The sequence below is a fragment of the Nerophis lumbriciformis genome, linkage group LG18 (genome assembly GCF_033978685.3).
Source record: "Nerophis lumbriciformis linkage group LG18, RoL_Nlum_v2.1, whole genome shotgun sequence".
In the NCBI taxonomy this organism is placed as follows: domain Eukaryota; kingdom Metazoa; phylum Chordata; class Actinopteri; order Syngnathiformes; family Syngnathidae; genus Nerophis; species Nerophis lumbriciformis.
The window spans coordinates 38,212,504-38,234,172 of NC_084565.2; the positions used below are offsets into that span (position 1 = coordinate 38,212,504).

At 40.2% G+C, this 21,669-nt stretch overlaps 1 protein-coding gene across 2 annotated transcripts in view; it reads right to left on the reverse strand.

The window, feature by feature from the left end:
• palld (palladin, cytoskeletal associated protein) overlaps positions 1-21,463 on the reverse strand; it is a 71,570-nt gene extending 50,107 nt beyond the window's left edge. Inside the window, exons 1-4 of one of the 2 annotated variants that reach the window (XM_072915120.1) lie at positions 20,815-21,463; positions 20,286-20,460; positions 10,174-10,349; positions 10,040-10,106 (exon numbers count right to left, since the gene is read on the reverse strand). In XM_072915120.1, coding sequence (XP_072771221.1) covers positions 10,040-10,106; positions 10,174-10,349; positions 20,286-20,460; positions 20,815-21,463 — 1,067 coding nt within the window. Of the gene's footprint in view, positions 1-10,039; positions 10,107-10,173; positions 10,434-20,285; positions 20,461-20,814 lie in introns of those variants that run through there. The other variant, XM_072915119.1, reaches the window with a different exon arrangement.
• Positions 21,464-21,669: the final 206 nt, after the last annotated feature.

The following is a 21,669-nucleotide window of genomic DNA, read 5'->3' on the forward strand; positions in this document are numbered from 1 at the left end:
ATAATAATTATAAATAATAATAATTGTAATAATAATAATAATTAAGTAATAATACAATACAAAATTTAATAATTTATGATAAAATGACACTGGCGGCTTTTAATGAGAGAAAGTTCCCAGCAACTTTTATTATTATTATTATTATATTATATGTAAATTACACATATATTTTATATATAATATATAAATAATATAGTTAAATAATAATTACAAATAATAATAATTGTAATAATAATAATTAAGTAATAATACAATACAACATTTTATAATTTATGATAAAATGACACTGGCATCTTTTAATGAGAGAAAGTTCCCAGCAACTTTTATTATTATTATTATATTATATGTAAATTACACATATATTTTATATATAATATATAAATAATATAGTTAAATAATAATTATAAATAATAATAATTGTAATAATAATAATTAAGTAATAATACAATACAAAATTTAATAATTTATGATAAAATGACACTGGCGGCTTTTAATGAGAGAAAGTTCCCAGCAACTTTTGTTATTATTATTATATTATATGTAAATTACACATATACTTTATATATAATATATAAATAATATAGTTAAATAATAATTATAAATAATAATAATTGTAATAATAATAATTAAGTAATAATACAATACAAAATTTAATAATTTATGATAAAATGACACTGGCGGCTTTTAATGAGAGAAAGTTCCCAGCAACTTTTATTATTATTATTATATTATATGTAAATTACACATATATTTTATATATAATATATAAATAATATAGTTAAATAATAATTATAAATAATAATAATTGTAATAATAATAATTAAGTAATAATACAATACAAAATTTAATAATTTATGATAAAATGACACTGGCGGCTTTTAATGAGAGAAAGTTCCCTGCAACTTTTATTATTATTATTATTATATTATATGTAAATTACACATATATTTTATATATAATATAGTTAAATAATAATTATAAATAATAATAATTGTAATAATAATAATTAAGTAATAACATAATACAAAATTTAATAATTTATGATAAAATGACACTGGCGGCTTTTAATGAGAGAAAGTTCCCAGCAACTTTTATTATTATTATTATATTATATGTAAATTACACATACATTTTATATATAATATATAAATAATATAGTTAAATAATAATTATAAATAATAATAATTGTAATAATAATAATTAAGTAATAATACAATACAAAATTTAAGAATTTATGATAAAATGACACTGGCAGCTTTTAATGAGAGAAAGTTCCCAGCAACTTTGATTATTATTATTATTATATGTAAATTACACATATATTTTATATATAATATATAAATAATATAGTTAAATAATAATTATAAATAATAATAATTGTAGTAATTATAATTAAGTAATAATACAATACAAAATTTAATAATTTATGATAAAATGACACTGGCGGCTTTTAATGAGAGAAAGTTCCCAGCAACTTTTATTATTATTATTATATTATATGTAAATTACACATATATTTTATATATAATATATAAATAATATAGTTAAATAATAATAATTGTAATAATAATAATTAAGTAATAATACAATACAAAATTTAATAATTTATGATAAAATGACACTCGCGGCTTTTAATGAGAGAAAGTTCCCAGCAACGTTTATTATTATTATTATATTATATGTAAATTACACATATATTTTATATATAATATATAAATAATATAGTTAAATAATAATAATTGTAATAATAATAATTAAGTAATAATACAATACAAAATTTAATAATTTATGATAAAATGACACTGGCGGCTTTTAATGAGAGAAAGTTCCCAGCAACTTTTATTATTATTATTATATTATATGTAAATTACACATATATTTTATATATAATATATAAATAATATAGTTAAATAATAATAATTGTAATAATAATAATTAAGTAATAATACAATACAAAATTTAATAATTTATGATAAAATGACACTGGCGGCTTTTAATGAGAGAAAGTTCCCAGCAACTTGAAGCAAGTGTGAGTCTCTAAACACCAGTACAGCCTCCAGTAACACCAGAACTAGATGCTATATTTGATGCCAGTTCTTTTTATCACAGAAAGAGCCACTAAAAGCACAATAAGCAGCAACAATTTAAAAAGAGAACAATATTATGTATGAAAAATATAAATGTTAATACTATAACAGATTTGTTTTAAATGTACATTCACGTCCCTTTTTAAGGAATATATGCATTATAGCAAATCGTCATATCGACCACACTCCTAACCACGCCCCCACCACCACTTTGGCAAAATTTAGGGGAAACCCTGACATTAACATGAACAAAATCAAAATGTCGTCCATTACGATCATGTCGTCAGAGATGTTTTGTAGTGGTAGTCTGTGATATTTGCACTTGAAGTAATGCTAGTACATCAGTTTAGGAATACGCTGCCTGAAATATTGTGTCATTTATTACATAACATGTTCTGGTCCAGTCTTCAATTACAGAATGATTAGCAGGCTCAATATTACATTTGACTAATTAATAGAGAAGGTTCAAACACTGCCCTGCAGCAATATGAAGACACCCCACTGAAAATGATAGTATGTTCACTATTTCATTTAAAGGGGAACATTATCACCAGACCTATGTAAGCGTCAATATATACCTTGATGTTGCAGAAAAAAGACCCTTTTTTTTTAAAACCCATTTCCGAACTCTAAATGGGTGAATTTTGGCGAATTAAACGCCTTTCTATTATTCGCTCTCGGAGCGATGACGTCACGACGTGGCGTCACATCGGGAAGCAATCCGCCATTTTCTCAAACACAGAGTCAAATCAGCTCTGTTATTTTCCGTTTTTAGGGACCGCAATGTCCCTTTGGGACAGAGGACCCTATTGTAATTGTAAGGTTTTATTAGGGCCCGCATGGCCCATTGTATAAGGACTCCCAAAGGGAGTCCTTATGCAATGGGACATAAGGACCTATTGAATTTGTAAGGTTTTATTCTTTATTCTTTATTCTTCCGCCGCCACATTAAACTGTAATTTGACCCACTTAACATGCTTTAAAACTCACCATATTTGACCCACACATCAGGACCTGCGAAAATTGCCTTTTTTTTTAAAAACCGAACCACAAAACTCAAAATTGCGCTCTAGCGCCCCCTAGGAAAAAAAAACTAGACTGCCTGTAACTCCCACTAGGAAGGTCGGAGAGACATGAAACAAAAACCTCTATGTAGGTCTGACTTAGACCTACATTTCATAATCGTACATTGTCGGGCTAAAATCAACAGGAAGTTGGCAATTCCCCCTTCAAGACAAAAAAGTACTAAAAACAGTAACTTTTGCCTCTTTGAGCTGTAATTTGACCCCCTTAACATGCTTCAAAACTCACCAAACTGAACGCACACATCAGGACTGGCAAAAATTGCGATCTTATAAAAAAAAAAAACCTAACCCCAAATCTCAAAATTGCGCTCTATCGCAATTTTTGAATAAAACGCAGAAAAAACTGCTCCTCGGACGAAAACAATTACAAAACTGCCTGTAACTCCCACTGGGAAGGTCGGAGAGACATGAAACGAAAACCTCTATGTAGGTCTAACTTAGACCTACATTTCATAAATTGACAACCCCCAGCAAAAATCAACAGGAAGTTTGCTATTCCCCCTTCAAAACAAAATTTGTGTAAAAACCGGTCACCTTTCTTCAAACATTATCTCCTCTGAGCGCGTTTGTTGTTTCAAACTAACACAGGAGAGAGATTGAACCCTTCTGATTAAAAGTTGGCAAAAGAGTTTTGATACCTGCTCCGGTTTTGATTTTATGACCCTTCAAAGAACCTCTGCTCTGATGCTGCTGTTTTTTCAAGATGGCTGCTTAAAAGCAGGCAGCACCAGCGTGCCTACACAATGCAGACAAGGTAGGTACACTAGACAAAAGTATTGGGACACTTCAGACTAAAAGTAGACAAAAGTATTGGGACACTTATGACGACCACTGGCCAAAAGTATTGGGAGACGTATGACTACCACTGGACAAAAGTATTGGGACACTTACGACGAAAACTGGACAAAAGTATTGGGACACTTGGGACTACAACTTGACAAAAGTATTGGGACACTTATGACTACCACTGAACAAAAGTATTGGGACACTTATGACGAACACTGGACAAAAGTATTGGGACACTTAAGACTTTAACTTGACAAAAGTATTGGGACACTTAGGAATACCACTGAACAAAAGTATTGGGACACTTCGGACTAAACATTGACAAAAGTATTGGGACACGTATGACTACCACTGGGCAAAAGTATTGGGACACTTACGACGAAACCTGGACAAAAGTATTGGGACACTTGGGACTACAACTTGACAAAAGTATTGGGACACTTATGACTACCACTGGACAAAAGTATTGGGACACTTATGACGAACACTGGACAAAAGTATTGGGACACTTACACTGGACAAAAGTATTGGGACACTTAGGACTTTAACTTGACAAAATTATTGGGACATTTAGGAATACCACTGAACAAAAGTATTGGGACACTTCGGACTAAACGTAGACAAAAGTATTGGGACACTTAGGACTACCACTGGACAAACGTATTGGGACATCTACACTGGACAAAAGTATTGGGACACTTAGGACTACAACTTGACAAAAGCATTGGGACACTTGGGACTAAAACTGGACAAAAGTATTGGGACATTGGGACTAACACTGGACAAAAGTATTGGGACACGTATGACTACCACTGGGCAAAAGTATTGGGACACTTACGACGAAACCTGGACAAAAGTATTGGGACACTTGGGACTACAACTTGACAAAAGTATTGGGACACTTATGACTACCACTGGACAAAAGTATTGGGACACTTATGACGAACACTGGACAAAAGTATTGGGACACTTACACTGGACAAAAGTATTGGGACACTTAGGACTTTAACTTGACAAAATTATTGGGACATTTAGGAATACCACTGAACAAAAGTATTGGGACACTTCGGACTAAACGTAGACAAAAGTATTGGGACACTTAGGACTACCACTGGACAAACGTATTGGGACATCTACACTGGACAAAAGTATTGGGACACTTAGGACTACAACTTGACAAAAGCATTGGGACAGTTGGGACTAAAACTGGACAAAAGTATTGGGACATTGGGACTAACACTGGACAAAAGTATTGGGACACGTAGGACTAGCACCTGCCAAGTTTGCGGGCCCGACCAACGCTGCTTGCAGCTTTAATTATTATTATTCCGCCGCCTCTTTGATCTGTAATTTGACCCCCTTAACATGCTTCAAAACTCACCAAATTTGACACACACATCAGGACTGGCAAAAATTGCAATCTAATCAAAAAACATAGCCCCAAAATTCAAAATTGCGCTCTAGCGCTCCCTAGGAAGAAAACACAGATAAAACTGCCTCTAACTCCCAGTAGGAATGTCGTAGAGACATGAAACAAAAACATCTATGTAGGTCTCACTTAAACCTACATTTCATACACTAACATCTTTGAGCAAAAATCAACAGGAAGTTTGCAATTCCCCCTTCAAAACAAAAGTTTAGTAAAAACAGTCACTTCTGCCTCTTTGAGCTGTAAATTGACCCCCTTAACATGCTTCAAAACTCACCAAACTGGACACACACATCAGGACTGGCAAAAACTGCGCTCTCATAAAAAAACCCAACCCCAAAACTCAAAATTGCGCTCTACCACCCCCTAGGAAGAAAACACAGATAAAACTGCCTCTAACTCCCAGTAGGAATGTCGTAGAGACATGAAACAAAAACCTCTATGTAGGTCTCACTTAGACCTACATTTCGTACACTAACATCTTTGAGCAAAAATCAACAGGAAGTTTGCAATTCCCCCTTCAAAACAAAAGTTTAGTAAAAACAGTCACTTCTGCCTCTTTGAGCTGTAATTTGACCCCCTTAACATGCTTCAAAACTCACAAACTGGACATACACATCAGGACTGGCAAAAATTGCGCTCTCATAAAAAAAACCCAACCCCAAAACTCAAAATTGCGCTCTACCGCCCCCTAGGAAGAAAACACAGATAAAACTGCCCCTAACTCCCAGTAGGAATGTCGTAGAGACATGAAACAAAAACCTCTATGTAGATCTCACTTAGACCTACATTTCATACACTAACATCTTTGAGCAAAAATCAACAGGAAGTTTGCAATTCCCCCTTCAAAACAAAAGTTTAGTAAAAACAGTCACTTCTGCCTCTTTGAGCTGTAATTTGACCCCCTTAACATGCTTCAAAACTCACAAACTGGACATACACATCAGGACTGGCAAAAACTGCGCTCTCATAAAAAAACCCAACCCCAAAACTCAAAATTGCGCTCTACCGCCCCCTAGGAAGAAAACACAGATAAAACTGCCTCTAACTCCCAGTAGGAATGTCGTAGAGACATGAAACAAAAACCTCTATGTAGGTCTCACTTAGACCTACATTTCATACACTAACATCTTTGAGCAAAAATCAACAGGAAGTTTGCAATTCCCCCTTCAAAACAAAAGTTTAGTAAAAACAGTCACTTCTGCCTCTTTGAGCTGTAATTTGACCCTCTTAACATGCTTCAAAACTCACCAAACTGGACATACAGATCAGGACTGGCAAAAATTGCGCTCTCATAAAAAAAACCAACCCCAAAACTCAAAATTGCGCTCTACCGCCCCCTAGGAAGAAAACACAGACACAACTGCTCCTAGGAAGAAAACTCAGACAAAACTGCCTGCAACTTCCAGTAGGAATGTCTTAGAGACATGAAACAAAAAACTCTATGTAGGTTAGACCTACATTTCATATACTGACAACCCCCAGCAAAAATCAACAGGAAGTTTGCAATTCCCCCTTCAAAACAAAAGTTTTGTAAAAACCGGTCACCTTTTTTCAAACATTATCTCCTCTGAGCGCGTTTGTCGTGTCGGCTTCAAACTAGCACAGGAGAGAGATTGAACCTTTCTGATTAAAAGTTGACGAAAGAGTTTTAATTACTGCTGCGGTTTGGATTTTATGTGCCGTCAAAATCGGTCGCGTCCATCGCTGCTTGCAGCTTTAATTTCGACTGTTTTCCGTACCTTGGAGACATCATGCCTCGTCGGTGTGTTGTCGGAGGGTGTAACAACACGAACAGGGACGGATTCAAGTTGCACCAGTGGCCCAAAGATGCGAAAGTGGCAAGAAATTGGACGTTTTGTTCCGCACACTTTACCGACGAAAGCTATGCTACGACAGAGATGGCAAGAATGTGTGGATATCCTGCGACACTCAAAGCAGATGCATTTCCAACTGGACTGGACAGATCAGCTTTCAGGAAAAGATAGCGGATGAGGGTATGTCTACAGAATATATTAATTGATGAAAATTGGGCTGTCTGCACTCTCAAATAGTATAATCACTGGATACATATAACAATTTAATTTTTTTTTTTCTTTTTACATTTTTTTTCTTTCCATGATGGCAGGTGAGGCCCCGCCTGCCAAATGTATTTCATATGCTGTAAACCTAGTTCATAGTTGTTAGTTTCCTTTAATGCCAAACAAACACATACCAATCGTTGGTTAGAAGGCGATCGCCGAATTCGTCCTCGCTTTCTCCCGTGTCGCTGGCTGTCGTGTCGTTTTCGTCGGTTTCGCTTGCATACGGTTCAAACCGATATGGCTCAATAGCTTCAGTTTCTTCTTCAATTTCGTTTTCGCTACCTGCCTCCACACTACAACCATCCGTTTCAATACATGCGTAATCTGTTGAATCCAGTGACGTGCAGTCACTAGAGGCAGGTGAGGCGGGGCCTCACCTGCCATCATGGAAAGAAAAAAAATGTAAAAAGAAAAAAAAAAAATTAAATTGTTATATGTATCCAGTGATTATACTATACAGTTATTTTCCATTTAACTTCACCAGTTTTAGATTATTTTTATTCAAAATCGCTGAATTTTCACATTTGCCGTTCAATTACTGAGAAGAGACGGTGCGGTGAACAGCAGCCAGTTGAGGCACGTCACTCAGTGCCTCAACATGGATTCCGGACTCGGCTAACTGCTGGCCTGCTGTGCAGTGAGACTGTATTGCTATATGAACTATATTATACATTTCCATAGTTTAGTTAGCTGAGGTATATAATGTACAGTGTATTTTGTCAACAACTGTATGTGTGTAACGTATTTCTTGTGCTGAGCGATCATAAAACGACTGCAAAAAACGCACTGGCTGAGGCTCCAGTAGCCCCGCCTCCTGCACCCCCGCCTTAGAATTGTTATATCAACTAAAGCCCACACTTAAACTTTCCACGTGCAAGATTGAATCTATTTAAAAAAGTTATTTCATAAGAAGCCAAAAAGTGCAAAAACAATAATAATTATATATAATAATAATTGGGACGGCGTGGCGCAGTGGAAGAATGGCCGTGCGCGGCCCGAGGGTCCCTGGTTCAATCCCCACCTAGTACCAACCTCGTCATGTCCGTTGTGTCCTGAGCAAGACACTTCACCCTTGCTCCTGATGGGTGCTGGTTAGCGCCTTGCATGGCAGCTCCCTCCATCAGTGTGTGAATGTGTGTGTGAATGGGTAAATGTGGAAGTAGTGTCAAAAGCGCTTTGAGTACCTTGAAGGTAGAAAAGCGCTATACAAGTACAACCCATTTATCATTTATTTATTTAATGTTCGTGTTGGAGGAGTTGTGAATGACTGCAGGGCCACAACATTAGGTACACCTGCAGACTGCAGGTGTATCTAATTCACAACTCCTCCAACACGAACATTATTGTTTTTGCACTTTTCGGCTTCTTATTAAATAACTTTTGTAACCTATTTTCATGGGCTTTCCTCTTTGTGATGTTAAGTTCCTGTTATGCGCTGTTATACAGTATATGCCTTGAGCTCTTATTTTGAAGGCGCTAAGAGCGGAAGTGATGACACGTTGCGGAGGTTTTTTGAAAGAAGGTAAATAAAGTGGTCCTCGTGTAAACTGGAGCCTCCGTGTTTGTTATTTTGTAGTTTCATACAGTATAGGCGACATTTAGAAACCCTCGGTTACACTTTTTTAAATAGATTCAATCTTGCACGTGGAAAGTTTAAGTGGGGGCTTTAGTTGCGGCGCATGGACTTAATTTATAAGTAAAGGTAAGACCATAATAGCGTTTTTTTTAATTAAATGTGCTTTTTTGTGTGCTACAGTTTGTATGTGTAAAGTTAAAGTTAAGTTAAAGTACAAATGATTGTCACACACACACACACACACTAGGTGTAATGAAATTTGTCGTCTGCATTTGACCCATCCCCTTGTTCACCACCTGGGAGGTGAGGGGAGCAGTGGGCAGCAGTGGCGCCGCGCCCGGGAATCATTTTTGGTGATTTAACCCCCAATTCCAACCCTTGATGCTGATATGAGCTTTTAAACATAACCCGTTAACTGCTGCCAATCAAATGGTGAATAAGATACTCTTTAGGGTTCATATGTTTGTAAATCTGACTGTGATGAAGTCAGTGCCTCACCAACCATCAACCTCACCGCACGTCACTGGTTGAATCGCTTAAGCCGCTGAAATCCGAGTTTGAATCCGAGCTAATGTCGCTATAGCTTGCTGTTCTTTCCGCCATGTTTGTTTGTATCGGCATCACTGTGTGACGTCACAGGAAAATGGACGGGTGTTTATAACGATGGTTAAAATCAGGCACTTTGAAGCTTTTTTTAGGGATATTGCGTGATGGGTAAAATTTTGAAAAAAACTTCGAAAAATAAAATAAGCCACTGGGAACTGATTTTTAATGGTTTTAACCCTTCTGAAATTGTGATAATGTTCCCCTTTAAGGACTAAATTGCAATAATAAACATATGTTTCATGTACCTTAAGATTTTTGGGTTCAAATTGAGACAATAATTAAATTTTTTGTGGTCCCCTTTATCTAGAAAAGTATCGGAAAGTATCAACATTATTTTGGTACCGGTATTGGTATTGGGACAACACTAATACATAAGTAACACCTACTGGGTCATGCTTCTTGGTCTGGACTTTGACGCTGATCCTTCTCCGTCTGAGTCTGAGGATGAAGCTCCTGTGGCGAGACAACCAGGTGACAACCGTGCCACACTCTCACACACACAAAAAAAAAAGAGGCTGACCTTCGATGTAGACTTCTGCAGAGGTGTGGTCCCCACCCACACAGTTGGAGGCCACACAGGTGTAGCGCCCCGTGTCGTCCTGGAAGGCCTCGTTGATGACCAGAGTGTGAAGGTCACCACTGCTCCAGATGCGGAGGTCAGGCGAGTCGTGCAGCTCTCGACCTTCACAGAACCACCTTGATGAAAGAACCACGGTTATTGTCATCATGAACATGTCATTAACTACTATGACAATTGTCTTTTATGATGTAACATTGATTAACATTAACATTCTTCATCATTATCGTCCAATTAACAGTGTTTATCATTATTGTACAATTGACAGTGTGCATCATTAATATCCAATTAACAGTGATGTGTGTTTCTAAAAAAAAAAATCTCCTCCCCAACCCGGAGATGGCACTCCACCCTTTTCTTGGCGAGAACCATGGACTCGGACTTGGAGGTGCTGATTCTCATCCCAGTCGCTTCACACTCGGCTGCGAACCGATCCAGAGAGAGCTGAAGATCCTGGCCAGATGAAGCCATCAGGACCACATCATCTGCAAAAAGCAGAGACCTAATCCTGCAGCCACCAAACCAGATCCCCTCAACGCCTTGACTGCGCCTAGAAATTCTGTCCATAAAAGTTATGAACAGAATCGGTGACAAAGGGCAGCCTTGGCGGAGTCCAACCCTCACTGGAAACGTGTCCGACTTACTGCCGGCAATGCGGACCAAGCTCTGGCACTGAGCATACAGGGAGCGGACTGCCACAATCAGACAGTTCGATACCCCATACTCTCTGAGCACTCCCCACAGGACTTCCCGAGGGACACGGTCGAATGCCTTCTCCAAGTCCACAAAACACATGTAGACTGGTTGGGCAAACTCCCATGCACCCTCAAGGACCCTGCCGAGAGTATAGAGCTGGTCCACAGTTCCACGACCAGGACGAAAACCACACTGTTCCTCCTGAATCCGAGGTTCGACTATCCGGCGTAGCCTCCTCTCCAGTACACCTGAATAGACCTTACCAGGAAGGCTGAGGAGTGTGATCCCACGATAGTTAGAACACACCCTCCGGTTCCCCTTCTTAAAGAGAGGAACCACCACCCCGATCTGCCAATCCAGAGGCACCGCCCCCGATGTCCACGCGATGCTGCAGAGTCTTGTCAACCAAGACAGCCCCACAGCATCCAGAGCCTTAAGGAACTCCGGGCGGATCTCATCTACCCCCGGGGCCTTGCCATCGAGAAGCTTTTTAACTACCTCAGCAACCTCAGCCCCAGAAATAGGAGAACCCACCACAGACTCCCCAGGCACTGCTTCCTCACAGGAAGACGTGTTGGTGTGATTGAGGAGGTCTTCAAAGTATTCCCTCCACCGATCCACAACATCCGCAGTCGAGGTCAGCAGAACACCATCCTCGCCATACACGGCGTTGATAGTGCACTGCTTCCCCTTCCTGAGGCGGCGGATGGTGGTCCAGAATTGCTTCGAGGCCGTCCGGAAGTCGTTTTCCATGGCTTTTTCCCCAAGTGGAGGAGTTCAAGTACCTCGGAGTCTTGTTCACGAGTGGGGGAAGAGTGGATCGTGAGATCGACAGGCGGATCGGTGCGGCGTCTTTAGTATCGATCCGTTGTGGTGAAGAAGGAGCTGAGCCGGAAGGCAAAGCTCTCAATTTACCGGTCGATCTACGTTCCCATCCTCACCTATGGTCATGAGCTTTGGGTTATGACCGAAAGGACAAGATCACGGGTACAAGCGGCCGAAATGAGTTTCCTCCGCCGGGTGGCGGGGCTCTCCCTTAGAGATAGGGTGAGAAGCTCTGCCATCCGGGGGGAGCTCAAAGTAAAGCCACTGCTCCTCCACATCGAGAGGAGCCAGATGAGGTGGTTCGGGCATCTGGTCAGGATGCCACCCGAACGCCTCCCTAGGGAGGTGTTTAGGGCACGTCCGACCGGTAGGAGGCCGCGGGGAAGACCCAGGACACGTTGGGAAGACTATGTCTCCCGGCTGGCCTGGGAACGCCTCGGGGTCCCACAGGAAGAGCTGGACGAGGTGGCTGGGGAGAGGGAAGTCTGGGCTTCCCTGCTTAAGCTGCTGCCCCCGCGACCCGACCTCGGATAAGCGGAAGAAGATGGATGGATGGATGGATGGTGTGTTTCTAATTACAAACCCCAAAAGCAGTGAAGTTGTCACGTTGTGTAAATGGTAAATAAAAACAGAATACTGTCATGACTTGATCCTGGGGTTTAGTTTTTCTAGAAGGCAACGGAAAGTTGGCTCGGGCGAGACGGGAATGAAGGTACATCATTTATTTTTTACACTAATAAAGGACAAAAAAAAAGTACAAACAAAAAGCGCGCACAGTGGCGGAGAAACAACTTGGCTATGAAAACAAATACTTGCACAAAGGCAAAAACTATGAACAACAAAAAACACTAACTGTGGCTTAAGTAAACAAAACTTACTTGGCATGGACAAAAGGAGCAGCGTAAACGATGGACATGAAAAAAGTGTCAGAAATGTGCAGAGCATAAATGTGGGGATGTCACCAGAGAGACAAACTGAAAACAATGAACTTACTACAGACATGATTAGTGAAAGCAGGTGCGTGACTCAAAACGTGAAACAGGTGCGTGACGTGACAGGTAAAAACTAATGGGTTGCTATGGTGACAAACAAGAGTGCACAATGAGTCCAAACGTGGAACAGGTGAAACTAATGGGTAATCGTGGAAACAAGACAAGGGAGTGAAAAGCCAGAAACTAAAGGGTCCAATAACTAAACAAAACATGACAAACAAAACATGATCACACAGACATGACAAATACAATAATCCTTTTCAACTTATATTCAATTGAATAGACTGCAAAGACAAGATATTTCATGTTCACACTGAGAAACTTTGTTATTTTTTTTGCAAATATTAGCCCATTCGGAATTTGATGCCTGCAACGTGTTTCAAAAAAGCTGGCACAAGTGGCAAAGAAGAGCGAGACAGTTGAGGAATGCTCATCAAAGACTTATTTGGAACATCCCACGGGTGAACAGGCTAATTGGGAACAGGTGGGTGCCATGATTGGGTATAAAAGTAGAGTCATTCACAAACAAGGACGGGGCGAGGGTCACCACTTTGTCAACAAATGCCTGAGCAAATTGTTTAATAACAACATTTGTCAACCAGCTATTCACCATCAACGCTCTGTAATACCATCAAAAGGTTCAGAGAATCTGGAGAAATCACTGCACATAATCAATGATATTACAGACCTGCATCAAAAAGCAACATCAGTGTGTAAAGGATATCACCACATGGGCTCAGGAGCACTTCAGAAAACCACTGTCAGTAACTACAGTCGGTCGCTACATCTGTAAGTGCAAGTTAAAACCCTACTATGCAAAGCCAAAGCCATTTATCAACAACACCCAGAAAGGCTCTCGCTGGGCCCGAGCTCATCGAAGATGGACTGATGCAAAGTAGAAAAGCGCTCTGTGGTCTGATGAGTCCACATTTCAAATTGATTTTTGGAAACTGTGGACCAAAGAGGAAAAGAACCATCCGGCGCAAAGTGGAAAAGGCAGCATGTGTGATGGTATGGGGGGTGTATTAGTGGCCAAGACATGGGTAACTTACACATCTGTGAAGGCACTATTAATGCTGAAAAGGTACATACAGGTTTTGGAGCAACATATGTTGCCATCCAAGCAAGGTTACCATGGACGCCCCTGCTTATTTCAGCAAGACAATGCCAAGCCACGTGTTACAACAGCGTGGCTTCATAGTAAAAGAGTGCGGGTACTAGACTGGCCTGCCTGTAGTCCAGACATTGAAAATGTGTGAAGGCTAAAATATGAGAAGGGAGACTGTACATCAAGCAAGAATGGGAAACAATTCCACTTCAAAAATGTGTCTCCTCAGTTCCCAAAACTTTACTGAGTGTTGTTAAAAAGGAAAGACCATGTAACACAGTGGTAAAAATGACTTTTTTGCAATGTGTTGCTCCTATTAAATGCTAAGTTCATGATTATTTGCAAAAAAAAAAATCTTGTTTTTGCAGTCTATTCAATTGAATATAAGTTGAAAAGAATTTGTTGTATTCTCTTTTTATTTACCTTTTACACAATCCAATTAACAGTGTTTATCATTACTATCCAATTAACAGTGATGTGTCTTTATAAGTATTAAATGATTAAAGTGATAAAGTAGTTAACTTTACTATATTAAATCCTTGGAAGGATGCAGCTGACCAATTTGGGCAGAGCTTAGAAGGATGCAGATCCAAAGAGACAAGAGTCAGGCGCGCCTGCTCCTTAAAGAGACAGTACACCGGCAGACAAGGAACAGCTGCTCTGTGACCTGAGCAACTCCAAGAGAGCAGCTGTTGTGAAACGGCGATTGACAGATGGCGGGTGGGCGTGGGAGAGGGTGTGAGCACGCCCGGTGACGCAGCATGAGTCACGCAGACAAAGATGATGTTGTGTTTTTGAGTGCAGGAGGAAGTCTGGTCTCGGAGTTCACGACGTGTCGGGACAAACGTGACTATTTGTAGGATTGGAACTGACAAACACTTTGTAATGTGTGGCTGTGCAAGTGTAAGTTGATAAACACACACGTTGGGTCAGGAAAAAAACACACAGGCTACATCATCCCGACAAGCCTGTTTTACTGGTTTCCCTGCTCGTCAGGGGTTTTAATTTTTTCCAATGGGAGACAGGTCTGGACTACAGGCGGGCCAGTCTAGTACCAACACTCTTTTACTACAAAGCCACAATGTTATAACACGTGGCTTGGCACTGTCTTGCTGAAATAAGCAGGGGCGTCCATGATAACATTGTTTGGATGGCAACATATGTTGCTCCAAAACCTGCATGTACAAGTACAAGTATAAAGTATAAAGTGGGAGTATAATCTTTGACCTTTGTCATAAAGATGAGCAAGTGCAAGTACAAAGTATAAAGTATAAGTAAAATCTTTGACCTTTGTCATAAAGGTGAGCAGAAGAGAGACGATTAAAGATGGCTGCACATCAAAGCAACTTTTCTTGGCAGGAATGAACATGAGAAGAAAGATCAAAGATGAAGGTAACGACCTCACCTGGTTATCAAAGCACAGGTGAGTGGAATATTAAGGTAATGACCTCACCTTGTTGTTAAAGCACAAGTGAGTGGAGTATTAAGGTAATGACCTCACCTTGTTGTCAAAGCACAGGTGAGTGGAATATTAAGGTAATGACCTCATCTTGTTGTCAAAGTACAGGTGAGTGGAAGATGAAGGTAATGACCTCACCTGGTTGTCAAAGCACAGGTGAGTGGAAGATTAAGGTAATGATCTCACCTTGTTGTCAAAGCACAGATGAGTGGAAGATGAAGGTAACCACCTCATCTTGTTGTCAAAGCACAGGTGAGTGGAAGATGAAGGTAATGACCTCACCTTGTTGTCAAAGCACAGGTGAGTGGAAGATGAAGGTAATGACCTCACCTGGTTGTCAAAGCACAGGTGAGTGGAAGATGAAGGTAATGATCTCACCTGGTTGTCAAAGCACAGGTGAGTGGAAGATGAAGGTAATGACCTCACCTTGTTGTCAAAGCACAGGTGAGTGGAAGATGAAGGTAATGACCTCACCTTGTTGTCAAGGCACAGGTGAGTGGAAGATGAAGGTAATGATCTCACCTTGTGGTCAAAGCACAGGTGAGTGTAAGATTAAGGTAATGACTTCACCTTGTTGTCAAAGCACAGGTGAGTGTAAGATTAAGGTAATGATCTCACCTTGTTGTCAAAGAACAGGTGAGTGGAAGATTATAGTAATGACCTCACCTTGTTGTCAAAGCACAGGTGAGTGGAAGATGAAGGTAACCACCTCATCTTGCTGTCAAAGCACAGGTGAGTGGAAGATGAAGGTAATGACCTCACCTTGTTGTTAAAGCACAGTTGAGTGGAAGATGAAGGTAATGACCTCACCTTGTTGTCAAAGCACAGGTGAGTGGAAGATTAAGGCAATGATCTCACCTTGTTGTCAAAGCACAGGTGAGTGGAATATTAAGGAAATGACCTCACCTTGTTGTCAAAGCACAGGTGAGTGGAAGATTAAGGTAATGATCTCACCTTGTTGTCAAAGCACAGGTGAGTGGAAGATTAAGGTAATGATCTCACCTTGTTGTCAAAGCACAGGTGAGTGGAATATTAAGGTAATGACCTCATCTGACTGTCAAAGCACAGGTGTGTGGAAGATGAAGGTAATGACCTCACCTTGTGGTCAAAGCACAGGTGAGTGGAAGATGAAGGTAATGACCTCACCTGGTTGTCAAAGCACAGGTGAGTGGAAGATGAAGGTAATGACCTCACCTTGTTATCAAAGCACAGGTGAGTGGAAGATTAAGGTAATGATCTCACCTTGTTGTCAAAGCACAGGTGAGTGGAAGATTAAGGTAATGATCTCACCTTGTTGTCAAAGCACAGGTGAGTGGAAGATGAAGGTAATGATCTCACCTTGTTGTCAAAGCACAGGTGAGTGGAATATTAAGGTAATGACCTCATCTGGTTGTCAAAGCACAGGTGAGTGGAAGATGAAGGTAATGACCTCACCTTGTTGTCAAAGCACAGGTGAGTGGAAGATTAAGGTAATGATCTCACCTTGTTGTCAAAGCACAGGTGAGTGGAAGATGAAGGTAATGACCTCACCTTGTTGTCGAAGTACAGGTGAGTGGAATATTAAGGTAATGACCTCACCTTGTTGTCAAAGCACAGGTGAGTGTAAGATTAAGTTAATGACCTCACCTTGTTGTCAAAACACAGGTGAGTGGAAGATGAAGGTAATGACCTCACCTTGTTGCCAAAGCACAGGTGAGTGGAAGATTAAGGCAACGATCTCACCTTGTTGTCAAAGCACAGGTGAGTGGAAGATGAAGGTAATTACCTCACCTTGTTGTCAAAGCACAGGTGAGTGGAAGATTAAGGTAATGACCTCACCGTGTTGTCAAAGCACAGGTGAGTGGAAGATGAAGGTAACCACCTCACCTTGTTGTCAAAGCACAGGTGAGTGGAAGATTAAGGTAATGACCTCACCTTGTTGTCAAAGCACAGGTGAGTGGAAGATGAAGGTAATGACCTCACCTTGTTGTCAAAGCACAGGTGAGTGGAAGATGAAGGTAATGACCTCACCTTGTTGTCAAAGCACAGGTGCGTGGACGATGAAGGCAATGACCTCACCTTGTTGTCAAAGCACAGGTGAGTGGAAGATGAAGGTAATGACCTCACCTTGTTGTCAAAACCCAGGTGAGTGGAAGATTAAGGTAATGATCTCACCTTGTTGTCAAAGCACAGGTGAGTGGAAGATTAAGGTAATGACCTCACCTTGTTGTCAAAGCACAGGTGAGTGGAAGATGAAGGTAATGACCTCACCTGTTGTCAAAGCACAGGTGAGTGGAATATTAAGGTAATGACCTCACCTGACTGTCAAAGCACAGGTGAGTGGAAGATGAAGGTAATGACCTCACCTTGTTGTCAAAGCACAGATGAGTGGAAGATGAAGGTAATGACCTCACCTTGTTGTCAAAGCACAGGTGAGTGGAAGATTAAGTTAATGACCTCACCTTGTTGTCAAAGTACAGGTGAGTGGAAGATGAAGGTAATGACCTCACCTTGTTGTCAAAGCACAGGTGAGTGGAAGATGAAGGTAACCACCTCACCTGGTTGTCAAAGCACAGGTGAGTGGAAGATTAAGGTAATGACCTCACCTTGTTGTCAAAGCACAGGTGAGTGGAAGATTAAGGCAATGATCTCACCTTGTTGTCAAAGCACAGGTGAGTGGAAGATGAAGGTAATGACCTCACCTTGTTGTCAAAGCACAGGTGAGCAAGTGTGCAGCACACCTCAGGCCAGGATGACTCAAACTATTCCAAAGTGTTGACTAGTGATGGGTTGATGAGGCGTCATGAAGCGTTTCGACACATTGCAAAACTGTATTGATACTGTGTCGATACTGTGTCACTAAATACTGACATCTGCTGGACATTAAAAATCCCTACAGGCAACCTATGGACCGACTCAACTGACACTGATTTGATGCCCTAGTACAGGGGTCACCAACCTTTTTGAAACCAAAAACTACTTCTTGGGTACTGATTAATGCAAAGGGCTACCAGTTTGATACACACTTAAATAAATAAATATATTGTCATTTGTAAGTTACATATAAGTGTGATTTAAACAAGAATAGCTAAATAAATAAATTTATATATATATAAAAAATGGGTATTTCTGTCTGTCATTCTGTCGTATATATTTTTTTCCTTTTACGGAAGGTTTTTTGTAGAGGATAAATGATGAAAAAAACACTTAATTGAACAGTATAAAAGAGGAGAAAACACGAAAAAAATTAAAACAAAATTTTGAAACATAGTTTATCTTCAATTTCGACTCTTTAAAATGCAAAATTCAACCGACAAAAAGAAGAGAAAAACTAGCTAATTTGAATCTTTTTGAAAACATTAAAAAAATAATTTATGGAACATCATTAGTAATTTTTACTGATTAAGATACATTTTAGAATGTTGATGACATGTTTTAAATTGGTTAAAATCCAATCTGCACTTTGTTAGAATATTTAACAAATTCGGACCAAGCTATATTTCCAACAAAGACAAATCAGTATTTCTTCTAGATTTTCCAGAACAAAATTTTTTCAAGAAATTCAAATTACTTTGAAATAAGATTTAAATTTGATTCTACAGATTTTCTAGATTTGCCAGAATAATGTTTTTGAATTTTAATCATAGTAAGTTTGAAGAAATATTTCACAAATATTCTTTGTCGAAAAAGCAGAAGCTAAAATATTTATTATTCTTTACAATAAAAAAAAAAAAAAATGTACTTGAACATTGATTTAAATTGTCAGGAAAGAAGAGGAAGACATTTAAACGGTAAAAAGGTATGTTGAATTAGTGACAAAAAAATGACTTTTGTATGCTAAATTATGTGTGGATTAGCTTATTGCTAGCGGCAGTTGTTGCGGGGTTTCCTGGTCTCGTAAGTTTACGCACGGGTCAGGGGCTCTGTTGTGTGTCTGTGTGGACATCTTGTGTGCCGCTCTAGCATTAATATGAGTGTGTATTATTTTCTTCTTTATTCTTTAGTGGAGAGAGATCCTTTTTGCCGTGGACTGTGTGTGACGCCCCGTTGTTTTTGTTTCTATTCAAAAAAGGTATGTCTGTTATGAGGTTTTATTTGGCATAGTTTATTATATAAAAAATATAAAAAGAGTCGATGTGGGTGGGAAAGATGAGGTGTATTACTGCACATTTTAAGGATCATTTTTCTTAATATATATTGTTATTTGCTGAAGTATATATTTTATATACTGTGTTTTATTTAATTAATTTATTTGAGACTATTTTATGCTTTATTTACCTTTTCATTATTATTATTATCCATCCATCCATCCATTTTCTACCGCTTATTCCCTTTTGGGGTCGCGGGGGGCGCTGGAGCCTATCTCAGCTACAATCGGGCGGAAGGCGGGGTACACCCTGGACAAGTCGCCGCCTCATCGCATTATTATTATTTTATTTATTATTATTGTTATTATTTCCACATTAAGCATACATAATTGAATTCAGTGAGCACTGACGCTCGGAGCTGTGGAGAGAGATCCTTTTTGCCGTGGACTGTGTGTGACGCCACCTTGTTTTTGTTTCTATTCAAAAAAGGTGAATAAATCCTCCACGATTCAACTCCTGTGTGTGCACCTCAATACAAGATACACAATGCAGATCAGTGACTGTTATATATATATATTTATATATATATATATATACAACGTGTACATATACTACATATGGGTAAACTACCAGTACGTATATGTACATGTATGCATACTACATGTACATATACTACATATACATGTACAACATATACTACAAATTGGTCAACTACAAGTACATATACATGAACATATACTACTTCTACTACATATTGGTAAACTACAAGTACGTATACTACATGTACATATACTACAACATATACTACATGTACGTATACCAAGTATATGTGTGCTCCTCTACAACGTGGCATTGCCATCTAGTGGCCCACAAGCAGATTACAGTTTGACCTGCACAAGAGAACCTACCTGATGAGTGGAAGTGGGTTCCCGCTGACGCTGCATTCCAGACGAATAGGTCTTCCTTCTGCCACCTCCTGGCTCTTCAGCTTCTGGACAAAGCATGGCGGCATCTGGGTTCCGCATGTGGGCGGAGCCTCACAGTGATGATGCTCCTGAGCAGCAGGAACCACCTCCTGTGGACCTGCCATTGGAGGACCTGTCGTTGCTTGCTGGTACGTAATCTGCTCTGGCTGGCATGGTGATGACTGGCATGGTGATGACTGGCATGGTGATGGTTGACATGGGGATGGCTGGTAGGGGGATGTTTGACATGGGGATGGCTGGTAGGGGGATGGTTGACTTGGTGATGGTTGGCAGGGTGATGGTTGACTTGGTGATGGTTGGCAGGGTGATGGTTGGCAGGGTGATGGTTGACTTGGTGATGATTGGCAGGGTGATGGCTGGCAGGGTGATGGTTGACTTGGTGATGGTTGACATGGTGATTGCTGGCAGGGTGATGGTTGACTTGGTGATGGTTGACTTGCTGATGGTTGACATGGTGATGGCTGGCAGGGTGATGGTTGACTTGGTGATGGTTGACTTGGTGATGACTGGCAGGGTGAGGAGGAGGCAGCAGGGTCTGCTTGCCGGCTCCCAGGAGACAGATGTCCACCTTGCGGGGAGGACAAGCGGTCGTCCATTTGCTGCTCCACATGTGCTGACCCTTTGAAGATGGACGAGAGCTCCTCGATGAAGGTGGCGGCCCGACTGCAGAACTCCGTGACAGAAGACGTGCGCTCGTTCAGCTCCAAGTCTCCGTGAAGAAGCCGAGGTTTGTCCTGTTTGTAAAGAGGCTGAGCAGGCTTGTGACAGGTGAGCTTCTCAGGTGAGGGCGAAGACTGACGAACATCTGCAGGCTCCTCTTTGAGATCCTGCGCCTGGCACTTAGGACGCTGATCTTCGGCGTCACCAAAGGCCTCCCAGGCCAAGTCCAGACTGCGGTTGATCTCTTCGGCGTTCAGAAATTCAGTGAGATCCACAAAGTCACCTCTGCCGGCCTGCACCTCCAGCCGGGGGTCCTCGGAGAGATCATTATCAGCCAAGACCATGCCATGGTCCTCCTCAACGCCAGCAGCCTGGTCTCCTGCCGGGCCCTTGAGCAGCAGAGATATGGGGAGTGGCTGGTTCCAACTCCCGTGCTGCATCCTGCAACACGTCAGATAGAGGTATCCATGACATCTGTAGCTTGAGCAAGACCATGATGGAGCTAAAGATGCTAAAGTACAGGACCATGATGGTGCTAAAGATGCTGAAGTACAAGACCATTATGGGGCTAAAGATGCTAAAGAGCAAGACTATGAGGGTGCTTAAAATCCTAAAGTGCTAAAGCCCCACATGAAAACATTGTAAA